The following is a 25,832-nucleotide window of genomic DNA, read 5'->3' as shown; positions in this document are numbered from 1 at the left end:
CCGAAAAATACTAAGATCACATTGTCCCTAAATTTGGCCCACAAAAATGGTTTATTTAAGCCAAAACCGGGTTGGTTGGAAACTCGGATCGGAATAGCGAGTGCACTTTCCTGGTTAGCGAATACACCGTCCTTTTTAGCGAGTACACTTGCCAACCAGTCCCAGTTTCCATACTATCGATTAAGGAATTCACATCGTCTTCCTTTTTTCTATTTTTTTTTTATAATTTTTCTTCGCAACACTAATATCTATCGAATTCAAATTCAAACATAAATTTAAATTAAATCAAATTTGGCAATGTCTTTGGTCTACCTTCTTGGATTGAAAGCCACTCTATGTGGTGACGTGTCTGTAAATTGGTGAATACACAAAAATGAATCCTCGAATCAAGGTTTTTAAACAAAACAATCGTATTAATTATATGGTTACATGTACAAATATATAAAATTCAGTTATATTTTTAGGCAAAAGTTCTTCTTCTTTTATCCCGACCATTGGTTGTAGTTGTAGGCTTCATTCGAGGAGCAGAGGTTTGGAAAGTTGGGGTTGCGACCTGTTGTGCATTCCGAGGCGGCAGATCCCGCTCGATAAACGGGATTGTTAACCACATTGGTGACCGCGTAGTTGCACACCAGCAGAGTTGCCTGTACGTTATTGGCGTCCGTATATCGGGCAATGGCACACCCCACTCTGCTGTTGCGTTCATTCACCATGGTCGTGAAATGGCCGATTGCCCTGCGATCGAGAAAATATAATGTATTTTGAACTATAATAAGCACACTATGGAACTATAAAGATCACAAAGAAACCAGGAATATATTATGCAATACCTACATATTTCAATTTAAAAACTAAAAAACATATTTTTCGATTTTCGAATTTCTAAAAATAAAAAACTTTTATAGATTCCTAAAAAAATGTTTGCCTCAAAACTTTTTCTTTTACAAAAAGAAAACTCAATTTTTTTTAGAGAGAAATTAGGGTGCAAACACTTTTCCCTGTTTTTAAAAAAGCCAGTCAGCTTACGAAAAAATAAATTGATCACTTTTACCTGTTTTTAAGATAGCGATTCAGCTTGAGAAAAAATAAGTAAACCTATTTCGGGAGCTCTATTAAATGTGAAGATAAAAATGAATGATAGCTGAAACCAGCGCCAACTTAAGGGATGCCCCTCACGGATGCTACTCACGGTCCGCCGCGCATCTGGTAGTTCTCCATGTCGGCGCTGGTCGCGTCGCGATTCTCGTCGAACCAGGCGGCGATCCGCTGGCGCAGGAAGTCCGCCACGTCCACGCTCCTGCTGAAGAGGATGCTCAGGTTCTGGCCCGCATAGCGATAGGCGTTCGTGTTGCGGCACTCGTCGTGCGCCATGCGGCACTGCAGCGCATTGTAGGCCGCCAGCTGGGCAAGAGCGGTATCCCAGGTCATGGTGGCCATGTGCAGGGCACTGGGGAACCCGCTCACCCCGCCGCCGGCCACCAGATTGCGCCGTTCGTTGTGCAGCTGCAGGATCTGCTGGATGTATTGGTCCACTGGCACAAACTCTCCCCTGCAGCCGCTGACGAAGCGCTAGTTTAACGGGTCGGATTAATTAATCAAGAGTGATGGAGCAAAGTATAGATATAATATATACATATATAAAATATATGTTTATTAAATTCAAGACCCCTGGCAATAATTCAGAAGTCATTGGGATAAATTTCGGTTAACACGTTAATAAACTAAGCTCAACATTTTTACTTAAAAATTAAAATCAGTCATTTATAAAATATCTGACAATATTATTGCAAAAATAATATATATATACATTGCTTATACATATTTGTAATTTTTTAAAGTTCTCCACAAAATAAGAATGAAAACTCGTCAATTTTAGCAATTTGGTTTTTATGTTGGTGGATTAATATGGGTGGGACATTCAAATTTCTGTTCAAGATATCAGCAAGCACTAAACATCTAAACACATCTTAAAGATTTAGGCTTACTCCGCTGCTCCCACAGGCCACATGTCGACCACTCGGACAGAGAGCCGGGTCACAATAGTTCTGGCCAAACGAAGGACACGCGAAAGCCACCGCCAGGATGAGAACTTTGAGGATTGACCAGGAGGTCGAGGGAGAACGTGTCATTTCGGCCTTGTAAACGGAAAACTACTGATTTGTTAATCAATTTTAACTGAGTAGTGAATGAAACGATTCGCTTATTTAGGCCGCAGCCTGGCTATTTTTCTGAGAACGTAAACAAGCTCTTTTATTTTAGAGCGACTTCATTAAAAACAAGTACATTGTCTTAAAGCATGTGCGTTTAAAGATAAAAGTCTTTTTGTTTCTGAAAAAAACATGTAAACAATTCGTTTAGAATTAGGGTTAAAACTAAAACACTTAAAATTTCTTATATTTTTTAGCTATTTATGAAAGAAAAGGGTCAGGAGATCATAAAAATGTTTTTTTATTGTTATGTAAAGTTATGTTTTCATTGCGGAGCTCCTCTATTTGTAAAAGTTTGGTTTGCTTTTGGTGTTTATATGAAGTTTAGGGTGTGAGTACAAATATAGTAAAATAATAGGTGTAAAAATAAAAGGGAAACGGATCGGCGCATCGGATTCTTTGACGGGTCCTTTTTTCCCTTTGGTTTGTTGTTGTGTTTTAAGAGTTGAGTTACATTGGGTAGGGGAAGGGTAACCATCCAGACTCATCATCGGCCCCATATCCGTCATTGGGCTTCTCAACGTGGTTGGGCTCGGTCTATTCATCGCTTTTTGGGGTTTCGGACCTCTTTCCTGTTATCTAACTCTATCTTGTTATCGAACTCTTTCCTGTTATCAAACTCTTTCTTGTTGTCTAACTCTTTCTTGTTGTCTAACTCTTTCTTGTTATCGAGCTCTTTCTTGTTATCGAGCTCTTTCTTGTTAACTAACTCTTTCTTGTTATCTAACTCTTTCTTGTTATCGAACTCTCTCTTGTTATCGGGACTGGCAGGACCGTATCGCTTCTTCTTATTGCGGTTCCTGATCCTGTCATCGTTATGATCCCCGTACTTGTCCTCGTTATCATAATAAGCAGGACCCCAATGGGATGGGGTCCTGTTCCCTTCATCAAACTGGTCCTCTTGCTCCTCCTCGTTATCATAATACGCAGAACCCCAATGGGATGGTGTCCTGTTCCCTTCATCAACCATGTCGATCTCATTATACCGAGGACCCCAAATGGATGGGATCCTCCTGTTCCCTTCATCAACCTGGTCCTCGTCCTCGGACTCCTCCCCGCTCTTAGACTCTTCCTCTTCTTCGGAGTCGTCCCACCACTCGGGACTGCTATCGCCATCGTCATAGTCCTCCTCTTCGATTTCGATAAGGCCATAGAATGCGGGATTGAAATAGGTCGGGGACTTGTTCCCTTCTGCGAATTCGCCCTCGGCCCTGACTTTGTTCTCGACCTTGTCCTCGTCCTTGGCTTTGTTCTCGACCTTGTCCTCGTCCATGTCTTTGTCCTCATCCTCGACCTTGTCCTCCTCCTCATTCTTGTCCTTGTCCTCGTCCTTTTCCTCATCCTCATCCTTGTCCTTTTCCTCATCCTCGTCCTTGTTCTCGTCCTCTTCCTCATCCTCATCCTCGACCTTATCTACGTTCTCTTCCTCATCCTTATCCTCCTTGTCCTCGTCCTTTTCCTCATCCTCATCCTCATCCTCGTCCTTGTCTTCATTCTCAACCTCATTCTCGTCCTCGTACTCCTCTTCGTCCTCATCCTTGTCCTTGTTCTCGTTCTCGTTCTTGTCCTCGTCCTTGTCCTTGTCCTCGTTATCGGATTCGGAAGTGTTATAATCAGCTGAACCATCATGGCACGGGGTCTTGTCCCCTTCTTCGGCTGAGTTCTCGTCCTGGTCTTCGCTTTCGTTTTGGATCTCTTCGTACTCGGATTCGGAAACGGAGTAATATGGAGGACCGTAATGGCAAGGGGCACTGTTCTCTTCATCGTCTGCGTCCTCGTCCTGGCTCTCGTTCTCGGATTCCGAATCGATTTCCATTGGCGACCCAGCCTCCGTGGATTGCTCCTCATCGGTTCCCCTTCGCATCTTGATCTTCTTGGCCCTCGGCTGGATGATGTCGTCCGAGCGCGGAGTCCTGGCTTTCTGAGCACCAAGAGAGGGTGGGGAAGTGGGAGGCGAGGGTGTGGGAGTGAATGTGGGTGGGGAAGGGGGAGGGGAACTGGGAGGGGAATGGGGTTTGAAAACGAAAGTGAAAGTGGGAATGGGATTGGAAGGGGAATTGGACGGGGAAGGAGAAGCGGGAGTGGATGTGGGAAAGGTGATGGGAGCCTCATCCTCCTCCTCCATCAACCCCTCCATCTCCTCCTCCTCCTCCACCAGTCCCTCCATCTCTTCATCCACCGCGACCGGCTCCACCTCTCTCTCCCATTCACCGTCGCTTGCAACGTTGACTTCTGATGGGGAAGCCTCCTCCTCCTCCTCCTCCTCCTCGCTGAACTGCAACGCCTGGTAGGCAATATCGCGGGGTCGCCTGCCCTTCTGATCAACGGTGGTGACCACTGCGGAGGGTTGGGATACCACAGGTCATCTCTCTCTCTCCAAAAAAGGACTCCCGAGTGGGGACTTACCCAGAATGCAGCGCTCCACGGCGCGCATGAACTTGTCCACTCGAGAGTAGTGCTGATGGGGAAAGACGAGCAACTGGCACAGACGCTGAATGGTGAAGGGAGCGGCCTCGAAGAGTTCGAGGCGGGCGAGAAGGGTGGTCTTGATTCTCTCAAAGTTAAAGGGATCCACATTGGGGTAGCTGGGAATATCTGGAAGAAAAACGGAAAAACTTTAAAGGCTTCAAGATTGGCACGCTAACTTTAAATGTTAAAAAACCTATCTATAATTATTGTTATTATAATTACTGTTGTTATTATATTGATTGTTAGTTATTATAAGTTATGCCTTGGAAAATCTCGCATGAGTAACACCGAAAACCCACCTTCTGGACGGGATCCCCCGAAATTCATGATCACGTTGATCAGCTTTTGGCGGAAGAGGTACTTCAGGTTGTACCAGCGGTAGACGGTCTTCCCGGTTCTGGACACGAACTTCAAGTAGCCCTCCAGCTCGGGGGGGATCTCCTCTTCGTGGCAGCGTGTGAAGCGCTTCAGAACCATTTTGATTTCCCGGCAGTGCGGCATTATTACCGTTTTTGCAATCGATAAGCGGAGAAAACGGCGTGAAAAGCGAAGCGGAAAAGCGCGATTGACCCACAAAATTGAAAACGAAAATGAAAATGAAGCTGACTCGACAACCGAACGAAATCAAATTGTTTGAGACACTGAAGTGACAAAGTGAACAAAATATATGACAACTAACTCAGCTCAATATGATTTGACATTTCAAATTGTTGGATCGATATTTTTGAGCATTTCAGTTGTGCATTTAAAATCTAAAAAATTATACAAATAGGTGTTTTATATTATAGACAAAAAGTAATTATTTGTTAATACAGAACACATTGTGTGTTTTCCAAATTTTAAAAACCCCGCTCCCTAAATTCGATGTTTTATAAAACCTATCGCAGCTAACTCTGGTGTATATCCTTACTAGGGAGTGTCTTCGCTAGGTAAGTACGCTGCACTCGTTAGTTTAGGAGCATGTATTTGCTAGGGTAGTGGTTGTCTCGACTAGCTAGGAGGGTGTACTTGCTAAGCTGTTCAGCTGGATTCTAGAGGTGGCAGCGCCAGCGATTGCCGCAAACATCGATGTCTTCGATTTTCAAAACACGGTCCATCGTCTTGGCATCGGCATTTCGCCACCTCTATATCGCTCCTCCGTTCCGTTTGTCCAGCCGCCATGTCCCAGCGCCCGACGCACTGCAGCCAGTGAGCAGCCGCCAAAAGAAAGAAGTCCGCCCGCAGTTACGGGAGTAGCAGCGCGAGGAGTCCGGATCCGATACGCTTTCGACTCCGATTCAGAATCCGGTAGCCAGTTGCCGCAACAGGTTGCGCCGCCGCCTCCTCCTTCTCCAGCATCAGCCGTGCATTTCAATACCGTCGAGTGATATAGGAACGGAGAACAGGAGGGGAAGCCAGCGCCAGGATGCAGCAGCGCCGGGGCAACGGAGTGCGCCAGGAGGAGCCCCAAAACCTTGAGCCCAAGGATCATACAGCAAAGGCAATGGAAAAGGCACCGCGACGCGGTTGCTACTTCTCGCTGGCCTTCTCCATCGGTTCGATGGGCCTGGCCTGCGGCAGCCTGTGGCAGATCCCGAACAGCAGCGACCGCATCTCGCTGCAGCGGGGGCTGGTGCTCACCTCGCTGGGATTCATCTACTTCGTCTCGCTGACCGACTTCTGCAACAAGTACCTGCTGGAGACTAGCCACGGTCAGCGATTCCGCCGCAAGTACCGCCTGATGATGTCCGACGTCCTGGAGATCACCAACAAGTGAGTAGGATGCATTCGGCAGGATGCCTATTGATTTTACCCGCAGTCTGCCGCCCACACACACGCACCCACTGCACTTGCGTTATGCAGTTGATGGGGTGGCACTCTGGCAATCTGGCAATCTGGGTGGCGTTACGCAGCCCCCACTCCCAAAACCGATTCGGTTCTGCCCTTCCCCGCAAAACGATTCATTCAATTAGCCATTTACTTATATAATTGTGTTGAAACAAGTGTTTGTACTAGGTTAACAATTGCTCCAAAGTTGAACTGGAATAGTTTGGTATTATGTTTATGTATCTCAGTGGTATTACATAGTTACTTGGGCTTAGAATTGTTCGCTATTGTTCGCCCTGCCAAGGGGATCCATTTGAATATATGGTAATTAGTAGGTCAACTATTCAACTTAAGCGTTCCTTAAGTTTGTTTTTGAAACGAAACCAATGAGCTAGCACCTCATTTCTGATCCATGACGAATATACTTTACCCTATCCGAATTGGGGAACGAATTTGGCAAGATGTGGAGATGTAGTGAACCTATAACAGCTATTTGCTGCTGTCATCGATTACGTAGTACTCAAGTTTAGAATTATTTGCCTCTGGCGAAATGATTTCTCACCACCTGATTATTTATGCAGTCGAATTAAGCTTGAAAAGTAATACATTCGGGTACATTTTATAGAGAGAAACAATTTCCTTCTGAGCTTCCAGAATAAGTTTACATTTTGAGTGGGACCCGCATGGGGGTATTAATTTGAGGTGCTTTGATTTTGTCAGTGCCTTATCTATTATGCATCAAGTGGCGAATTAGGAGTGCCCTAGCCATAAGCACCCATTCACCCATTGAGCACCCTTTCCATCGTTGTCCGTATACAGAAACACGAACAGTTGGAAACAGGGACGTAGTATAGTATATAGTATACCATGGTATCCCAAATGGACGTTGGCCGGCGTCCCCGAAACTCGGCGGTGGCAGTTGCGTTCCTTAGCTGATTCAAATCATCGCCATTGCCATCGCATGGCGGCATGCGGGTCAAGGTCTCTTGGCGGGCGTGGAACGAGGAGGGAAGCGGGAGGGAGGTTCACGGGACGCTGGGGCGACGGGATAGAACGGGTTTGGCTCAAGGCGAGTCGCTTTCGAGTTGAAATAAACGCGCGCGGAAAGCGATTCTCAGCTGACTGAAATCGCATTTAACCGGACTTTGTCAACGCCAAAGTGTGTAAGAGGGTGTAATGCCCACCCATCCCATCTAAATAGTTTTGGCCATTAAGATCCTGAGGTGACACGCTTCCCCAAGTAAACACCATTGTCCGCCAATTTGCACAATAATATATTATACCACATTGCTGTATGATTTATAGATCGTAAACGGATTCGGATAGCTTAGATACTTCTGATTTCCCAGCATTTAGGGTGATTCAATGTGCAAGCCGCTTTTGATTAGTAATTGCCCAACTACAGCCGCCCCTTTCCCCACGATTCCCCCCAAGCCCAAAGTGTTAATTAAACTGTGTGTAGAATTGTTTAGCGCGCTTAAATTGAGTTCCATACCCCGCCTCACTCCTCGTTTCTCCTCACTTTCCCTGCGATTACATATGTACGAGCACATCGCACATGGCATGGTGAAACAGAGAGTGCCGGCCATATATTATTCCGATGTGTGCCCAAGTGCTATATGTGCTCGTACAGGTGTTACACAACCCGATCTCCGGACGGGAATTGGCTCAATCTATTTTATCACTGCAATAAACTTGGATAAGCGCACATCACATGCCTTCCTTTCCTTCTTTTTCCCTTTTTGGAAAAGGGTATGATGGATTTTCGGTTGTTTCTAAAGCATTTTGCAACCACAAAAACAATTGGCTTCTAGGGATTTTAGACGTAGCTTAAACTAATGTACAATTGCCACCCGTTTTTTGTTTGTTATTTGCCAACTAAAGTACACCTAAATTTAGGAATGTAAATACTTTCGTTCGAATGCGGAAGGTACGTGTTTTTCTAGCTTTTCCTTGGGATTCTAAAATTGTAAATCAGAAACTCAGTTCGTGATTTCCTAAAGATTATTGAATTGCCAAAAATAAGTTCTAAAAACGCTTTAGATCGAAGCTTGCTTATGATAATAACCGAAGTCTTTTTGATTTTGCCAACTGATAACCACTTTCTGGGCAAACCAAAACCAGTTAGGAACTCAATCCAGGCAGCCTACAACCCAATTTCCTGGCTGGCGATCGTTGTAAGTCCAAGCGACGCACTCCACTTCCACACGACGGCGATAAGGTAATCAGCTATCGGCCAGAGGGTGTTCGCGATTGGCCCCGCCTATCTGCCGCCTCCTGTCCATCCGGGTCTGTCTGTCTGTCTGCTGTGTCTGCTCCTATCGGGCAACCGAATCGATTTGGGTGAGCGAGTGCATCCACAGCTGATAAGAGCAGTTTAGCAGTTTAGAGAGAGCTCAAGGGAACCGAAAGCTCAGTGGAACAATTGAGGGACCATTGAGAGACCTTCCCTTCAGTCTTTCGGTCTTCTCCCTCGGGCCCTTGACTTTCGCCTCTAATCTTAATTGGACCTAGTTGAGGTTCCCTTTCTGTGTGTGTATGGCTTGGCTTGGCTTGGTTTGGATTGCGACGACCCAGTAACCGATATCTAAATCACACTCGATTCGATTGCTGCGTCGGGCAGGCAGCCCAACCCAATAAATACTGGGCTGTATGTACACTCCATGCCCACATCGTAAATGGTTTTGTGTGTGGTGACACCTTTGGGGCCATTCATTAGGTGGAACCGGCGGCGCTTCTAATTGGAACTAATGCCCCGTCCGCTGGGCCACTTTGCTCCGCCTCCAATGTGTTGGGTTGGGTTTGGTTTTGGTTTGCTTTGGTTTGGCTCGATCGAGTGCGAATCTCTCTTTGGGGTTGGGGTTGGGGTGCCGGGTGCAGCGGGGTCAAGTGATCACTTTGCACCAGCCGGAATCACTGATGACTAATTGATTGCGTAGGCATATGGGTCATAAACCATGCCAGCGGCATTAGCATGTGTAACTGTCAATAGAAATGAACTTGCAAATAGATAGCATTTATAATATATCGAAGGTGTTTAGACTCGAAAAAACCATGTGTAACTGCAAACTGAAAAGCAATCAGCGAGCTCATTAAATGAAATTATATACAATTTTCAAATCAACGAATATAATAATGGGAGAAATGAAGTTGTAAAAAAGCTTCGACGGTAATTGCTTGTTATTATTGGAGCAATTTGCGAGGCACTTCGGCTAATTCGAGTCTATTTCTGGCTGTTCCACTTCCTTGAGGGTCTCGGTCGCAGGTCCTGCGCTAATGACCAACATCCTGACGTTGACCAATCGCCTCGCCAGGACTCTCCACCACGAACCTTGACCTTTTCGCAGGTGCGCCAGGTGAAGTCATCGCGTTAAGCCACGAAGTCTACAAATTACAGCTCACCATGAAATTAAGTCGAACACCTACAAGTTTTTCGTTATGAGAGTGCTAGTGGTTATAGTGGAATATTGTTTAATATTTTAAGACCAATTTACCGGAAAATAATTTATTATATTATCTATAATATTTATATATAATATAATATAAATATATTTATATTATTTGCAGTATTATGATAGCGTTTCCTAGAATTTGAAAAGGTTTTCGTTCCACTTCTATGTTTTTTTTAAGAACAACTTTTATACAATTTGACTATCATTTTTGATACTTCCTTTGATCTTAACAAAGATGAATACTATAATTAATTGGTTTAATTCTTGTATTAATTAACAAGAATTTTATACTTTTAAGCTCCAATTAGGGATTAATTCCAAGTTTTACACTATTTGCAATTAAATACCTGATAAATCATTAACACCAACATAGGTAAAAGCTTTGGACTGTTAAACAATATTATTAAATACTTATTCTCACGAAAACTTTATTCGGCAAAGGAATTTCCCCTGCGATTGCTACGAATTATTTGTACAATAATTTTAAAAAAAGTTGCCAAAAATGAAATGGTCCCAGTAATCCTAGTGGTGCTATATAAATGCCAGAGATTCCCGCACTCCATCCTTCACCCTATCCATCTTATTCCTGGCTCCATGCATCTCCTTTCATCTGCGGTTCTTGGCCCTTCCCTTGGACTTGGACTTGCTCTTCCGCTTGGCGGGTCGTCCTTTGGCCTTGGTCTTTCCGCCGCTGCTGCTCGAGGTCAGGCTGATGGAACTGCTGCTCTTGGGCGGATTGGCAATCACTTCCACGTCGCCGGGATGGAAGCTCACCGACTTCCCGACGGCAGAGGCCTTCTTCCTGCGCTTCTCTAGGGGATCAGTGCTGCTCCTCTGCAGCAGTGGGTTATCTTTCCCATCCTTCTGCTCCAGTTGCTCCAGTGGCTCCAGTTGCTCCTCCTTGGGTTCCTTTGGCTCCTCCGGTTCGATATCCTCGTACCTGACGGCCTCGATCATCGGTTCGCCGGGCAGCACAAAGTCCTGGTCGTTGTCGTCGTCGAGCTCCTTGAGGTGACGGATCTGGACGGGAGCATGGTACGATATCGGAGCTCCGGTGGCCGTTCTCAGGCGCTTGGCCTGCGGCAGATAGTCGACCAGCGTCGGCAGCCGGCCACCCGACGACCAGATGGCGGATAGCCTCCCCGAAGAGCGGAGCTCATTCCGCCGGACGGCGTCGCCGCCTCCAGTGGCCACGAGCTGATCGAGGGAGCCTCCGGCTCGGCTCCTCCGGCGGCGCGTGCTCGGCGATTGGAGCGGCCACGACGACGATGGCGAAGGGATCGCTCCTCGGGAAACGGCATCTGGGCCAGCTCGTCCATCATCGGCTTGTAGCGGGCGTCCAGCTTGAGGGGCGGCATCTCGTACGGAGCATTGAGCAGGGCATCCGGATCCCCGTTCAGGGGTTCTGGCCGGGATGGATCCTCCAGTGGCAGCGGCACTCCGCCCAGAGCTTGCAGATCCGGATCCACCTGTTCCGCATGCGGATCCACCTCCCCCTCCGGCTGTCTGGTGTTGACCATCTCCGCCAGCTGCCGCTGCTCGCTTCTTGGCTCGCCTCGCGGACCGGCGACTGGGAGAGGAAGGTGGTGCATTCAGTTGGCGCACCATCGGGCGGTAGAGGTACCGCACCACCTGCGGCTTCCTGCCGCGCTTCAGCGGAATGGAGACGAAGTACTGGTAGCTCATGTCGATGCCGTCCTCCATGGTGCGCGGCACCTTGTGCTGCGCCTTCCTCACGATCTTCCCGCCGATTGGGGATTCCGATTGCTGGCTTTCCCGCGGAGTCGAGGGAGGCAGAACCGGTGGTCTGGCAGGCGGACTGGATGGCTTGGTGATCCTGTTCAGGGAAACTGGGAGAGTCTTCTTGGCGGGAAGCGGCAATCGCTGGAGCGGCTGAATCGTGGCTGGAGCACTCATGTACGGATTGTTCGAGGAGCCTCCATATTGGGGTTTCAACGAACCTCGGGATGGAATCCTCTGCGACGGAATGTACTTGTCCATCAGCGGATTCCGTGGGGAGTTGATGCCTTGGCTGGTTCCAGGTGTCCTTACGTATCGGCTTAGGTTGTGCCCCTCCTTGGATTCGTTCATGTAGGGATTGGTCTGCTGTTGGACTGCGGGATCCTTTGGCCGACTGGCAGGAGGCTCTGTGGGTTGCTCCATCGGCTGAATGACCCACGCATCCTTGGCCTGCTTGGTCGCCGAGGCCGCCGACTGATCCTTCTGCTGCTCCATGATGAGATAGATGGAGGGTTTCCGCAGGGGAGCCTTCGCTGTCCAGGCCTGGTACGCATTTGGATCCTTCTTCGGTGGCTTCGGTTCGGCTTCCTCCTTGGAGCGGACCATGGCCGCCTCCTTGAGCTGGGCCGTCAGCTGGTTGACCGCATGGTTGACCGACTGACTGATCGGACTGGAAACCTTAACCTTCGGTGCGAACTTGGGTGGAGCAATCGATTGCACCATGGGTGCATTCATGGCCAGTCTCGTTTCCTCCTGTCCTCGCTTCGCCTCCTCCTTCTCCTTCTCCTTCTCCTTGGGCTTCCTCTGCTCCTTCGACGGATGAGTGGCGGGCATGATCTTGATCACCGTGGAGGTGAGCTTGATGGCCTTGCTGCTGGAGCCACCCCTGCTCCTCCGGATGGCTCGACGCACCCGCTCCGAGGTGGAGGTGCGATCGGCACTCCTGCACTCGCTGCCACTCGTGCTCAAGCTGCTGTTGCTGCTGCTGGGATAGGAATCCCTCGAAGTAACCGAACTGGGCTCCTTCGGCAGGCTCTTCAGGCTGCAGTAGCTGGTCCCCCAGCTGAGGGTCACGCTCGGGTTGCCGCAGCGACTCTGGCTGGGATTGGGACTGCCTCCAGCCGGACTGGGAGCGCAGGAAATGAGTCCCGAGGCGGTCACTTCTGGCGGGGATTCCGGGGTCTCAGCTTTGGCGTTCAGATCCGCGGCGAGTGGCAAGTGGGAAGCGGGAACCAGTGGACAGGGAACCAGACTGAAGAAGCGACTGGGCGACCTCTTCACGGACAGCAGAGTGGGCGATCCGCTGGCTGGTCGGTGGGAGGACTGTCTCTTCGCCTTGCGCGGATGCATCTGGAGCAGCTGGGCCTGCTTCAGCTCCTCCACTCGCATGATCCGCTGGCTGGGCACACAGAACATCCGCGAGGATCGCGGAGGAGCCTTTGGTCTGGCCACCACTCCCTGCAACTTTGACAGGCGATCGCTGCTGCTGCTGCTTCTTTTGCTGCTGCTGCTGCTCTCCGCAGTTGAATCCTGTTTATCCCGCTGCTTCTGAGGATCCGCCGCCTGCTCGGGAATACTCTCCTCGGAGGAGGACTCGCTGCACTGCACGAAGCTCTGCGACGGCATCATGATCCACTTGACTTCGTTCAACCGGCGAATGGGAACGGGCAGCTTCGAAGGAGCAGGCGTCGCTTGAGATCTACGCAGAGTGGATGTGGCCGTGGATTGGAACACCCTGGTTGGACCCCAACCACCACCACCAGTGGCTCCCCTCTTGGGCACTGCTCCACTGGCATTCGCAGTTCTTGGTGTCTGCGTTGCTCCTGCGGAAGTACTTGCCGCACTTGAACCACTTTCCGGTGGCCTGCGAATGCGTCTGGTTGCAGCTGCAGTAGATGCAGCAGCTGCAGTTGCTGCTCCCGATCCTCCCACCTCTCCAGAGCTCCGATCCTCCCCAGCTGCGGGCTTTGGCCTTAATCCCTTCGTGCGATCCGGCGGATTGCGACGAGCTCCTCCTAAAAACGTTGACATCTCCAGGGACATTGCAATTACGACAGAAATTTTGAATGTCGGGCTTATGGTCGAATGGGAATTTTAGTTGCTTTCAAATTTGTACTGTTCGGGTTTTTCTCAATGGTTAAAAACGATTTTGATTGGTTTTTTTTCCGATAATTTAACATAGTGATTGATATACCAAGTTAATAGCAATGACAGACTGTGCGAAACCTACTGGAGTTTGAAATGGATTGGGTTATCAAAGCCATAAATAAGTCATTGTTGATTTGGCAAACGAGGCTTATATCGTAAAACAATTCGATGACGGAAACCTTATTTCTCTCCAGTTTAATATCAATGTTAGTTGATTATGTTCATTTTAATGGTAAACATTTTTGGCATCAAAGAACCCTCAAATTTAAGCATTAATTCCATTTGATTCCAAAAGATAAGAAACACAAGGTAGAATGCCCTTTGAAAGTTTGAAATAGTGTCAACATCTTATAAATAACTTTTGGACGGATTACTAAATTGATACATTTTCTGTCGTTTTCCATTTCGAAGCATTTCGAGTATAGATTTTAAAGAAAACTCACATTCTAAATTTAACTTTTGGACTGCCACTAAAGTTTCTTCTAAACCAATCGAATTTTGAAGTGTTTTTGAATGGACACTTAAGAGTTATGTATAGTTTCCAATGATAGGAAATATAGAAATACAAATATTAATTACAAATATTAATTAATAGGTGTACAAATATTAATTCCAAATATTAATTGAAAGGTGTAAAAATAATAATTACAAATTTTAATTGATATGTATACAAATATTAATTCCAAATATAAATTCCAAATATTATTTGATAGGTGTACAAATATTAATTCCAAATATTAATTGAAAGGTGCAATTAAAAATATTAATTGATTGGTGTACAAATACTAATTACAAATATTAATTGAATGGTGTAAAAATAATAATTACAAATATTAATTGATATGTATACAAATATTAATTCCCAATATAATATTTATTGATAGGTCTACAAATATAAATTACAAATATTAATTGGTAGGTGAACAAATATTAATTTCAAATATTAATTGATAGGTGTACAAATGTTAATTACAAATATTAATTGATAAGTGTACAAATATTAATTTAAGATTCCTTGGATATGCATACCAATACAAAAATAAGTAGTTACCTTATTTGTGCAGTTTAGTTAGCCATGGCTTTCCCTTCAGTTGGGAAATCGGGGCGAAGGCCAAACCCAGACTTTCGAGATTGTTAGTTTTTTAGAAGGGAAAGTCGGGAGGAGGAGACTGTGTGGGAGATGTGCTGCGCCCCGAAGTGTGGTCCTCCGGCCTGCTGGCCTCCGATGTGCTGCTGCCCACGGCCGACGGCCTGTCGCCCGCCACTGGAGCCACTGCGTCCGGCGAATGGCCACCAGTGCTGTCCGGCCTCCAAGTGCAAGCTGTGCAGCCAGAAGCACGGCGAGAAGGGCTGCCGCTGCACCTGTCCGCGCAACAAGCACATTCTGGAGGCTCTGAGTTGCCTGTTCCGCGTGTCCAAGTTCCAGGTGCTGACCACCCTCTTCCAGCTGGCCTTCCACGAGAGCCAGCCGCTGCCGCGATTCCCCCGAGATCGGGAGTGGTCGGTGATGGAGAACGTGAAGGCGCCGTACTCGGAGCTCCACGACCTGAAGATCTACGACAGCCTGTACGATCGCTGCGGCCAGCCGATCGATCCGCTGGACCGGAGCAACGCCTACAAGCTGTTGCGCCTGATCTTCCTCGGACCGGTGCTCGTGCCGGAGCAGCGCAGCCAGCTGCTGGTGATGCTCCGCCGGCTGAACGCACGCGCCGCCTGTCCCGTGGACCTCGACGGCCTGCTGATCGCCCTGCAGGAGGTGCAGCTGGACGAGCTGGTGTGCGGCATCCTGGAGCAGGATGGTCGGGTCAAGCGCTTCCACAGTGCCCGCCGGTGCCAGGAGCTGTGCAGCCTGTACCACAAGGTGGCCGCCATGGACAAGAAGGCGGTGGCGCCGGAGCGCCGCCGGCAGAAGGCCAAGCCGAAGGGCAAGGACGCGGATGCGCAGAAGAAGCCGCAGCGCCGGACGATCACCCAGCAGATCTACTGCACGCGCCGCACGCCAGAGGTCGTGGAGGAGCCGAGCAACCGGGCGGAGGGCAGCACCCCGATCATCCGCAGCACCGGCAGCTCGCTCCGTCGCTCCGACAACAACAAGAAGGGCGTGGACGTGGTCCAGCGGAGCAGCGCCACTGCCTCGGAGAAGGGATCCAGTCGGGGATCGCGCAACTCCCAAGGATCGCCGAAGAGGGGCAAGCCGGAGGCGGCGCCCAGCCTCGGAGTGCGGATGCAGGGCGGCGACCGCGTGAAGAACCCCCGGAGCAGCCAGTAGCACCCGCAGTCCATCCATCCGCCCATTTCGAGTCCCCACAATCCCTGTCTTCCATATCGTTCAAAAACAGAGCCATCTAAATTCTATTTAGTGCGAGTAGTTTGTGACTTTCTTTGGGGAGTTTCAGGGTAATGATTTCCCTAGGTTAAATAGGTTTATATAGGATTAAGATCTATAGGATATCTTGTGTACCATACATCGAATTCCTAGTTTGTTATTGTAATAGTTACTGAGAAGTTGGGTAGTGATTGGTTTTAGTTCCTTAGCTTAACCTATATATCACAGAAGAGCAAGTCATATTGAATAGGTTTATTTTGATATCTGGTACCTATATACTAGAGATACTTGATTAATAAATTTATAGGGTAGCTAGTCCATTTCGAAATGCAAAACTGGAGAAACCACTTCTTGGAGAGACAACACCATTTAATTGAACAAACCAATGATACATTTACTGTAGTTTGTTGTCTTCGCAAATGAAAGGGGATAACAAAGTGACTTAAGCTAGAACTCCTGAGTCCTCCGCTTGAAGCGAGGCCTGGGCAGGTACTCGTCGAGGACCTGCTCCTCGAGGAGACCTGTGTAGGTGGTCGGGAGGACAATGGCCTCCTCGGAGCCACTGCTCAATCGTCTGTCCCGCCAGTCGAGGCAATCATCTGCATCCGCATCGTCGTCACTGAAGGAGCAGCAGTCGTGGCTTTCCATTCGCTTGGTTCGCGGAAAGTGCTCCATGGTGACCACCTTTCTGGGCTGCTGCATCGTTTTAACCACGTTTTCGGAGAGGGCGTGCTTGGCTCTCAACCTGTCCAGGAAAATAGCCAATGGCGTTTGGGTTGGCGAACTCGGAGGTTCTTCGAAAAGCGGTGATGCTCCTGCCACATTTCGTCCTCTTTTCGAAACAGGAGTGTTTCTCCTACTTGCGATCTCGTTGTGGTAATTCGTGTCGGAACCAAGGAAAAGAACGTTCGCGGATCCTCCTCCTTCCCTTTCCCTGAATGGTCTTTTTCCTGCCAATCGGTAGGAACCTTCTTGAGAATCCATTCCGTACCACCGTTGTGGTTCCCGTTCCGTGGTTCGTCTTACGTCACTCCTTGTGGATCGTTCATCTTCCAAAGAGTAGTTTCCTTCACTATACCCATACATGCTATTTGCTCTCGAGTAGCTGTTGTAATAGGAGGACACCGAGTGGTTTGGTACCCCTTGGGATGCTGCCTCCATTGAGAGTTGGTGCCTCGGTAACCACGTAGCTTTCAATGGAGGCTGCCCGCCTTTTCCTACTCCCGCTTCCTCATAATAGCAGCTTTGATTCGCGGAGGTATCATTACCTTCCCGGTAATAATTTGGCTGCAGATGCGAATCGTGGCTTCGTTTGTATCGAGCTCCCCCAAAGCCTTCACCAATCCCCGAAGTCCCTGGGCAGCGGCTGTTACGGCTCCAGCTCGATCTCTTCCTGGCCTGGCGAGGTAGTTGCCTTGTCCAACACAATAGGGGTTGTTCCTCAGGTGATCGCCGCCTATTGGATAGTTGTTCTCCCTGAAGTACTGCGCGTTCTCAGCCTCCTCTCGCCATCGCTGGTTGGCCACTTCCGGATGATGATAGGGGTAGTCCGGATTCCACTCGCCGGGTTGTTGCACCTGCTGATTCACCGCCGGGTACTGGGGATAGTGACCCACCTGCTGGTGCCTGGGAGGCGGCGAACGCTGGGTTCTCAGAAGAGTCCTGGCGTGGTGGTGCTGTTGTGGCTCCCACTTCAGTGCTCCACTGAAATACGCTGGCCGCTTGCTGCCTTGGCAGGCGCACTTCGGTGGCGGACTGGACTGCAGATACGGCTGCTCCTCGGATCGCCGCAATTGATGAGGACTGCTGTGGTTGCAGAAGAAGCACGGCTCCTCTCCACTGGCAGTGTGCTGCTGCTCCTGCCGCGGCGCCTGCACACTGGCCACCGATGGAGCCGGCGCACAGGGACAGCGGACACTGTCCGTGTTGGAGCTGAGTGCCCGGATCGAGTTCGAGGAGCGCAGCGAGCGACAGCTGCACCCGGATCTCGACTCCTGACCGCCCGGCTGGGTGTCCGTGTAGTAGCGACGACCCGTCTCCAAGTGCGAGGGTGCAGTGCGGGGAAACCCCGAGCTCCGCGATGGATCCACCACCACACCACTAATGCCGTGCGAGGTGCTCCATTCGATCGTTGGCTTTCTCGTGCAGGAGCAGCCGCACTCAGTTTGGGCATCCTCCTGCTCCCACTTATCCGAATACTGGTTGGAAGAGGCTGCACCGGAGTTCAGGGGATACAAGTGGGCGGACTGGAACCCCTGACCTTGCTGCTGCCCTTCCGGTGGCCAGCAGGAAGCACCTGAGACCTTGGAGCTCGTCTCGGACTGGCGACGCGGACTTGCTGCATTGGATTCCTCCCATTGGCCGCTTGAGGAGCGCTCTCGTCGCGACCTTCCAGATGAACTGCAGGAGGAGGCTCTCCGCTGATGGCGGTTCTTGACTGGATTGGCATCGGGTCTCCGCTTCATCGGAAGACTAGCTCTTTCCTCCCTTCGTGGCGATGAGCCCCTTGAGGATCCTTTGGGCGCAGAACTCCGATTCTGTTGCGGCCTGGATCTTATGATTTCCTGTTGCTGGCTGCTTTTCGCCTGGCAAGTGTCCAAGCTGAGACTGGAGGTTTCCCTCGAGGTCTCCCTGCTGGACTCACCATCTGCCATCTGTTTCTGGACCTTCCGCCGGCATCGCAGCTTGGGAACATCCGTGGGTGGTTGAGCGGTGCATAAACGCTTTGGAAGACCTTCCTCCGGCAACGGAGCTCTTGCGACCTTTGGTTTCGGTTTCGGTTTGGGTTTAACCCTTGGATGGAAGTTCGGATGGGGTTGGGCCATTGGAGATGCTCGACGCACTGCTGAAGCCTCCGATCTTCGCTCCTTCCTTTGGGGGGAGCTTATAGCACTAGATGCCCTGGACCTAATCGCTTTGGGTCTTCTCCTGGCCACACGTCGCATCAGTTGGTGGTAATCGTTGGCGAGGTAGCAGGCCCTCACAAGCTGACCGCACTTTGTGTACTCCGTCTCGTTGGCGGACTTCCTTCGAGGAGGCTGCTTGTTCTGGGTCACCCTTTGCTCCTGAGGAGGCTGCCCGTTCTGGGTCACCCTTTGCTCCTGGGGACCCTGCTCGTTCTGGGTCACCCTTTGCTCTTGGGGAGCCAGCTCGTTCTGGGTCACCCTTTGCTCCTGAGCAGCCAACTCGACCTGGGCAACCCCTTGCTCCCGCTCCTCCTTCGAGCAAGTGCACCTGCGAACCGGTGGCAGTTGGAAGGTCTCCTGCGGATGTTCGCACTGGCAATACGAATCGCTTTTCTTCGGCTGTGTGTCTGAGCTCTCCCAAGCTTGGCTTTGGCTGCACTCGCAATTGGGGTCACCTTCCTGGTAACTCGTTTCCCTTCCCTGATTGCCGTCCACCAAAGTGCGTTCACTGGCTGGCGTGCGAAAGGGCAGGCTCTGATCGCTCCCCGCCTGATTCTGGTTCACTTCGGAAGACTTGGCTGGTGTCAGGGTTGTGGTGCTGGTGTCCCTCTCCTCCTCCTCCGTCTCTTCGAGACACCTGCAGACCGCTCCAGGTGGCTCCTGCTCCCGCCGATTGCTCTGCTGCTTCTGGCCGTACCGCTCCCGGTTCTGCTTGTAGTTGCCGTTCATGTTGTACAGCAAGTGGCGTCCCGGTTCAATGCACCGCTTGCAGATCCCAGTTAGTCCGCCGAGGACTCCCTTCGATCGGTGCTCAGATGATTTCTGAGCAGCTGAGTTACCAGTTGAGTTACCAGTTGAGTTATCATATGAGTTACCAGATGAGCTACCAGCTAAGTTACCATGTGGGTTACCAGATGAATAGGTTCCCCCCTGACCAGGCGGCACAGCAAAGCTCATTGGGTTGAAGGCCCTCCTGTAGGTCGGCGGTTGCTGGCGAAGGCAGCTGCCGAACTTCCTGCGCTTCTCGGGCGGATTCTTCGACTGGACGGTCAGCTGGCTCTCCTTCGCCAGAGCGTCCGCGAACTGCTCCTCACTCCTTGGCCGATTATCCTTCTGTTTGCCACGTCTCCGCTCCTGGCTCCGCTCGTCACCGGAGGAGGCCCCATCCTCCCTGGCGGAGAACTCGCTTTTGCTGCCCCTTCCTCCCAGCTCCTTCTCCGGCGGCTCCTTCTTCGCTTGCCTCGTTGGTCTCCGCTGCGATGGCTGCTTCTTGGCGGGCTGCTCCATCGGTCGCGATTCGGTGGGCGGATAACCCGGAGGCATCTCCACGGTGGCCGTCAGATCTTCGCCCAGGCAGCGCCGCTTGAAGGCGGAGTGCCGCTCGCCGCAGGGACAACAGGTTGCGGTGTCGCCCCAGTGGTGCATCGAGATGCCGTAGAGCGGGCAGTGCTCGCTCATGGTCGCCTCGTAGCTGGCCAGGATGCGGTAGAACTCCGGCGAGATGCGGCGGAAGTGCGCCGGATCGAGCCGTCGCTGTGGCGCCCGCCGCAAATCGAACTTGCGTCGCAGACGCGGCAGCAGCGGCTCCGTCCGGCGGGCCGCCAGGCATTCCCTGGCCATCGGCTGGCCGTCGCCCTGGAGGAGATCGCCGCAGGAGGAGCCAGTCGGTCGCCGGCCGCCACTCCTCCGGCTGCGCACCTCCTCCGCTCGCTGGCCGCCGATCAGGAAGGGATTGGTGGAACGGGGCTCCGTGGTGGGCAGACACTTGGCCACGCGGTTCGTCTTCTCCGCCAGCTCCTTCCGTTGGCTCTGCTCCTGCGCTTTGTGGGCGTGGTGCCGGCGTTCCGGGCAGGAGGCATCACTCCTCCTCCTGCCCGCCAGTCCGTCGCTCAGGGCGGCCAGCTCCTCGGGACTGAGCTTGTCCAGGAAGACCTTCTGCTTGCGGAACCACTCGGTGGCCAGGTCGGGGACCAGCAGGCGCTCCGACTTCCGGCTGCCGCCGCACAGGAGCTGCTCGAAGAGGGAGCAGCGGGAGGCCTTCCCCTCCAGCGTGGAGGAGGAGCAGGCTGGCGGGGAAGGCGGGAAGCTGGCCATTCCTCTCACGAGGAAGCGGTCCAGGCAGCCCGTGCCCGTGGATTCGGTGGTGGTCGTGGTGGTTGTTGGGTTGCTGCCCGTCTCCAGCAGCTGGGTTAGATACCTCCGCATGGCCCGCTCCGGCCCAGGATCACATGGCTCCATTTCCGGTGGATTCCGGTTGGATCACGGCTAATCCAAGATTCAGGGACGCAGTGGTTTTGGGTTCGGGGTTTCCTTGCGGGCGGGAGAACTATTTGGAGCCGGTGACCTCTTGCTTACCAAAATGTGTATTACCAAAAATTTTGAGTAATTTCCAGTGAATATATGAGTTCTGTCGAAAATTTGAAATTTTGAGTCGATTGTCTTTAAGAAATTAGTAGAAGACGTTTAAGAACTGATCTATCCAGACCTTTTTATAGACTTTCCTTGGTTGTTTTCGAAAATACCTTTTTAAATAGTAAAGTAAGTAAGTAAGAAATGCTGAACGATAAATAAAATTGAAATGTGTTAAGAAGTATTCGAAATTCAAAGTGTTTATTACATTTATGTATAGGTTTTCCTTGATTTTACTGGCATCCATTTAATTTGAAATCCCATGGCTTCCTTGCAGAATCGTATCGGCCATCCAGGCGTCGTTCTCCTTCCTCGTGGGACTCATCGTCTGCAAGGCGACGTGCACCAAGTCCTTCGTCTACGCCTCGCACTTCCTGATGGAGGCCTACGGCTGGTTCGGAACGGCCTACTTCATGTACGACATCTGGTCGATGTACAAGGTGCACACCCAGAAGATCGCCGACAAGCTGCACCTGCTGCGCATCACCAAGGGTCAGGGGTCATCCGCAGTGGTCAATGGTCATGGCAACGCGAACTCCAATGCCAATGCCAACGGAAACGGCAAGGCGAATGGCCAATCCTCCAGTGGCAATAACAACGGCAGCACACCGGGAACTCCTCATGAGATCTGCGATTACGACGGCGCCTGCGTCCAGATTCCCAAGGACGGACGTTGGGACTTCCTCAAGTACGTCGTCACGCATCCGGTAATGATGATACACCACGTCTTCATCGGAACCTTTGGCCTGCTGGTGGTGACGGTGAGTGGCAGTTGGATTCGATGCTCTTTTGGTTGCTTTAATCCTGTATATCCTGTACTCCTTTCAGTACATTCGCGGCGGCGGCCACTGCATCTACAGCTACATGTTCATGATGGAGTTCTCCACGCCGTTCGTCTCGCTGCGCAGCATCTTAAGCACCATGCGGCTGAAGAACTCGCGCGTGTACATCGCCAACGGACTGCTCATGCTGGCCACCTTCTTCGTGTGCCGCGTCTGCATGTGGCCGTACGTGATGTGGCGCTACAGCCTGGCCATCGAGGCCGCCTCCATGTGGGCGGCCATGTGCGGGTTGCCGCGCGGCTGCCTCGTCAGCATCGCCATTCTGTTCTTGCCGCAGCTCTACTGGTTCTATCTGATGGTCTTGGGGGCCCTCAAGGTGAGCCGCCATTCCTTATTAGTAGGAGATTATCGAAAACAAAAAAGTAGATCAATTCAATCGATGATTGCAGATCAAATATGTTTATTTTATTTGAAGATTTGTTGATCTTTTATTCACTGTTTAATGGTCTGACTTGTTGTTCTTCTGGTAAAGATTGGAAGTTGACTATTTGACAATGGGAAACATTTACCTACATTACAACATAAAATTGGATTTATTTTATTACACCTTTTGTGTAAAACTTAATTTTCTGGTTAGTCTGTTTGCATCTTTGATAATTTACTTACGTAAAACATTGGCTGAATTTGTAAAGCAATATAATATAATAATCTATATAGCTCGCTCTCTCTAACAGTCATGTGTCCCTTTCTTTTTCAGGTCTTCCTGCCGCAGAAGCGACGACCGCCCAACGCCGCCCTTCCAGGCACATCAGCGGCCACGACCACCCCCACCGCCCTTATAAACGGCAAAAACTAGTGCAAATTGTAACCTGTTTGTTTGTATCCATGTATTTATTTTGAGGCAGAGTTCCAGCCGCTTCCATTTTGCGGAGATCTTGCTATTGTTTATACATTTTTAACGATTAATTATACAACAAGGACCCCTTACCCAGCTAACTAACAGACACAAGGACGGACGGAACCACATACAGATAGCGCAAAACCTGAATCGATTAAAGGATCACGAAGCGAACAGGACAGAACAGGGGACAGAACTTTAGTTATAAAAAGACATGATCTACTAATGAAGAACTAAGAACAAAACTAAAACCAAATGCAGATGCAGATGCAGATGAAGCGAATAAACTATGTACGTTGCTTATTTTTTGAAGCAAGCCCCTAACCATAAACGAATCCAACATTGCATTCAATTCTTGCTGTAGCCACGAAATCGATGTTGTTAATCGCCCCGAACATTCTCGGGGAGCAAGCTTATGTTTATAAAAATAACCTGTTAGAAATATATGCATATATATGTGTAGCGAATGCAGAAGAGATAACTGAGAAGCAAAGGAGATTGTCCAGATGCACAACTAGGATTGTTCGATGTGCACAAACCACTGGATATGTATAAAAAAGAACCTACTACAGTTGAAGTTGTTAAGAAAAGCGAATGTCACAGATTGTATAGTGATGAAGAAAGATACATATACAGATATCCAGGGACCGTAAAACATATATTGTTTACCAGGTAACCAAAGCCAGGTTTAAAGCCTAATTTTACCTATTACCAAACAAAATAAATTAAAACCTGAATCTGAGTTATGTTCTTCCAGCAAAGGAATAGGAAAAACATGTTCGAAGTTTTTGTAAATGTATTTCGGTTGAATCTTACTAAATGCGTTGATTTTCAAGCCTGCGCATTCCCCTGCCAAAAATCATTTTGAAACAATGTAATAACCTTCCAGAGACCCAATCGCATTTTTGCCAGTAAGCATTTTGAAATGATATTTGCTTCTATTAAATCACAACAATTGTTCTTTAAATGTAATTGTTTGGTTAATACAATCTAAAAAGTATAAATTACCATTGAAAATTCTTCCAAGATACAAAACCACAATCCAGACTTGCAAAACTTATTCGCATTACGGTCCCTGAAAAGGAATGAAGTCAAAAATTGTTTGCTTTTGGCAAACTACTTGCAGATGTACGCTGGCATTGGTGAATGTTTATTTGCGAAGTGTATGTGAAACTAGCACAAAATCAAATTTTAATTGAGCTTACAAGAATATAATTATATATGTAGTTAACTATTTACATGTAATATTTGTGGCGCAATGTCGTATAGGAACGCGCGGTTGTTTTGGCTTATTGCCAAGTCCAGGAAAGAGCGAACCGGCAGCTCCAAGCAGAGTAGTTTAAGACCGGCCCTAGATCGGATGCTTAGTTATGTGTAGATGTATGCGAAGCCCATGTATTTTGAACTGTACAAATGGACGTAGCCGAGTGCGTAGATGATGATGATGATGTGTATTTTTGAGAGGTGAGGCCGACCCATGGCCACCAAAAGCATGGACGAAATAAAGTTGCTACAGTTCCACGACAGCAGCCTGAACTGGTTTACTGTGATGGGTTGGATTACAGGGTGGCCCGCTTGCTGTTGGGCAGGACCTCGCTCTCATCATCGCTGCGATCCGCCCGGCGCCGCTTTTTCTGATGCTCCTCCACCAGCTCCGAGGTCCGGATCTTGTTGCCCGTCATCTGCAGCCATTCGATGTACTGAAAAAGAACAATTTTCTCAGATTACTTCTACTTTCAGTATAAGCCACTGCAACCCAAATTTAGTCAGCACAAACAAAGAAACCCTAAGTAGAATTTGGGAACTATAATCACCTGGCTGTTGGTACGGACACCAGCCTCGTGCAGCTTGGCCTCGATGTTGTCCAGCCGCTGCTCCGACTTGGCCGTCTGCCCGTCGCTTTTGGAGATATCGAGCAGGTGGCGCACCCGCTGGCGCAGTGTCTCGAAGATGATGCGACCGATGACGTGCTGGCGGTCGTAGGGTGTCAGGTAGCGGCCGAACTCGTAGAAGTACGGGTGCAGACGCCCCAGCTCGATGTGGGTGGTTTCCGCCTCACAGACGGCCTTGTGCACGTTGCGATAGATCTCCGGAACGGAGACGGTGAAGTAGGCGTTATTCACCTTCAGCTCCTTGATGTACCACAACGGCAAATTCACCGTCCGACCAGGTTCGAGATCATCCGAATCGGCACCGGCGTCGAGGAATCCTGCAAGGCAATCGTCGCTTATTTTGTTTGATTCCATTACTGCAGAAGAATCACTCACCCATCCGCTGCAACTTTGTGTTCACCCGGCACTCGACCTTCTCTTGGGTCACGAATATGTCCTCGATGGAGTAGTAGTTCGGGAAATAGTTCATTCCGGAGGGGCTTTCTATCGGATGTAAACAAAACAATGAAATTGTGTTTATTTTCGCGGGTGCCAGGGCTGCATAATCAGCGAACGTGAATAAGGGCGGCAAAAATACCATATTAGCAAGCTGATGACCAATTTCATCATTAAAAAAAGGAAGCGGAAAAAGAACTTTTATTATCTTATATTTTATTATAAATACATTAAAAGTTATTTGGTAAAGAATTTGTTAGTCTTTTAAACGTTTTACCGCCATTCATAACTGGCGAATCCGATTTTCGAACCGATATTTAACTAGGTGCAAGAATACAGCTTTGCGCGGAAAATTAGACAGC

General features: G+C 49.5%; 7 protein-coding genes across 7 annotated transcripts; 2 read left to right on the top strand and 5 right to left on the bottom strand.

Annotated features, from left to right (window-relative positions):
* Window positions 1-386: 386 nt before the first annotated feature.
* LOC108095512 (antigen 5 like allergen Cul n 1) lies at window positions 387-2,129 on the bottom strand. Its single transcript, XM_017196622.1, has 3 exons — window positions 1,986-2,129; window positions 1,190-1,569; window positions 387-735 (listed from the first exon to the last, which is right to left on the bottom strand). Exons 1-3 carry the CDS (start codon window positions 2,127-2,129, stop codon window positions 483-485), a joined length of 777 nt encoding a protein of 258 aa, XP_017052111.1. The 3' UTR covers window positions 387-482.
* A 619-nt stretch (window positions 2,130-2,748) lies between these two features.
* LOC108095493 (serine/threonine-protein phosphatase 4 regulatory subunit 2-like) lies at window positions 2,749-5,277 on the bottom strand. Its single transcript, XM_043207375.1, has 3 exons — window positions 4,976-5,277; window positions 4,614-4,802; window positions 2,749-4,544 (listed from the first exon to the last, which is right to left on the bottom strand). Exons 1-3 carry the CDS (start codon window positions 5,175-5,177, stop codon window positions 2,749-2,751), a joined length of 2,187 nt encoding a protein of 728 aa, XP_043063310.1. The 5' UTR covers window positions 5,178-5,277.
* Window positions 5,278-5,792: 515 nt separating this feature from the next.
* Window positions 5,793-23,478, top strand: LOC108095534 (ceramide synthase). The gene is made up of 4 exons (XM_017196661.1): window positions 5,793-6,428; window positions 21,741-22,224; window positions 22,292-22,621; window positions 23,003-23,478. The coding sequence occupies exons 1-4, from the start codon at window positions 6,082-6,084 to the stop codon at window positions 23,099-23,101; spliced, it is 1,260 nt and encodes a 419-aa protein (XP_017052150.1). The 5' UTR covers window positions 5,793-6,081; the 3' UTR covers window positions 23,102-23,478.
* LOC108095533 (serine/arginine repetitive matrix protein 1) lies at window positions 10,338-14,288 on the bottom strand. The gene is given in 3 exon segments (XM_017196660.2): window positions 10,338-11,127; window positions 11,130-11,415; window positions 11,417-14,288. Coding segments are annotated over 3 exon segments (3,174 nt in total). The 5' UTR covers window positions 13,718-14,288; the 3' UTR covers window positions 10,338-10,540.
* On the top strand, window positions 14,891-16,190 carry LOC108095535. The gene has a single exon (XM_017196662.2). It carries the CDS (start codon window positions 15,003-15,005, stop codon window positions 16,089-16,091), a length of 1,089 nt encoding a protein of 362 aa, XP_017052151.1. The 5' UTR covers window positions 14,891-15,002; the 3' UTR covers window positions 16,092-16,190.
* LOC108095532 lies at window positions 16,500-21,726 on the bottom strand. Its single transcript, XM_043207362.1, is given in 2 exon segments — window positions 16,500-17,479; window positions 17,482-21,726. Coding segments are annotated over 2 exon segments (4,695 nt in total). The 5' UTR covers window positions 21,293-21,726; the 3' UTR covers window positions 16,500-16,595.
* Window positions 23,479-24,272: 794 nt separating the features above from the next.
* On the bottom strand, window positions 24,273-25,630 carry LOC108095536 (DNA replication complex GINS protein PSF3). The gene is made up of 3 exons (XM_017196663.1): window positions 25,411-25,630; window positions 24,958-25,352; window positions 24,273-24,843 (listed from the first exon to the last, which is right to left on the bottom strand). Exons 1-3 carry the CDS (start codon window positions 25,613-25,615, stop codon window positions 24,703-24,705), a joined length of 741 nt encoding a protein of 246 aa, XP_017052152.1. The 5' UTR covers window positions 25,616-25,630; the 3' UTR covers window positions 24,273-24,702.
* Between the last annotated feature and the right edge of the window lie 202 nt (window positions 25,631-25,832).

This window comes from Drosophila ficusphila, unplaced genomic scaffold (assembly GCF_018152265.1).
Source record: "Drosophila ficusphila isolate 14025-0441.05 unplaced genomic scaffold, ASM1815226v1 contig_198, whole genome shotgun sequence".
NCBI classification, from domain to species: domain Eukaryota; kingdom Metazoa; phylum Arthropoda; class Insecta; order Diptera; family Drosophilidae; genus Drosophila; species Drosophila ficusphila.
This window is presented reverse-complemented; position numbering and strand designations above follow the sequence as displayed.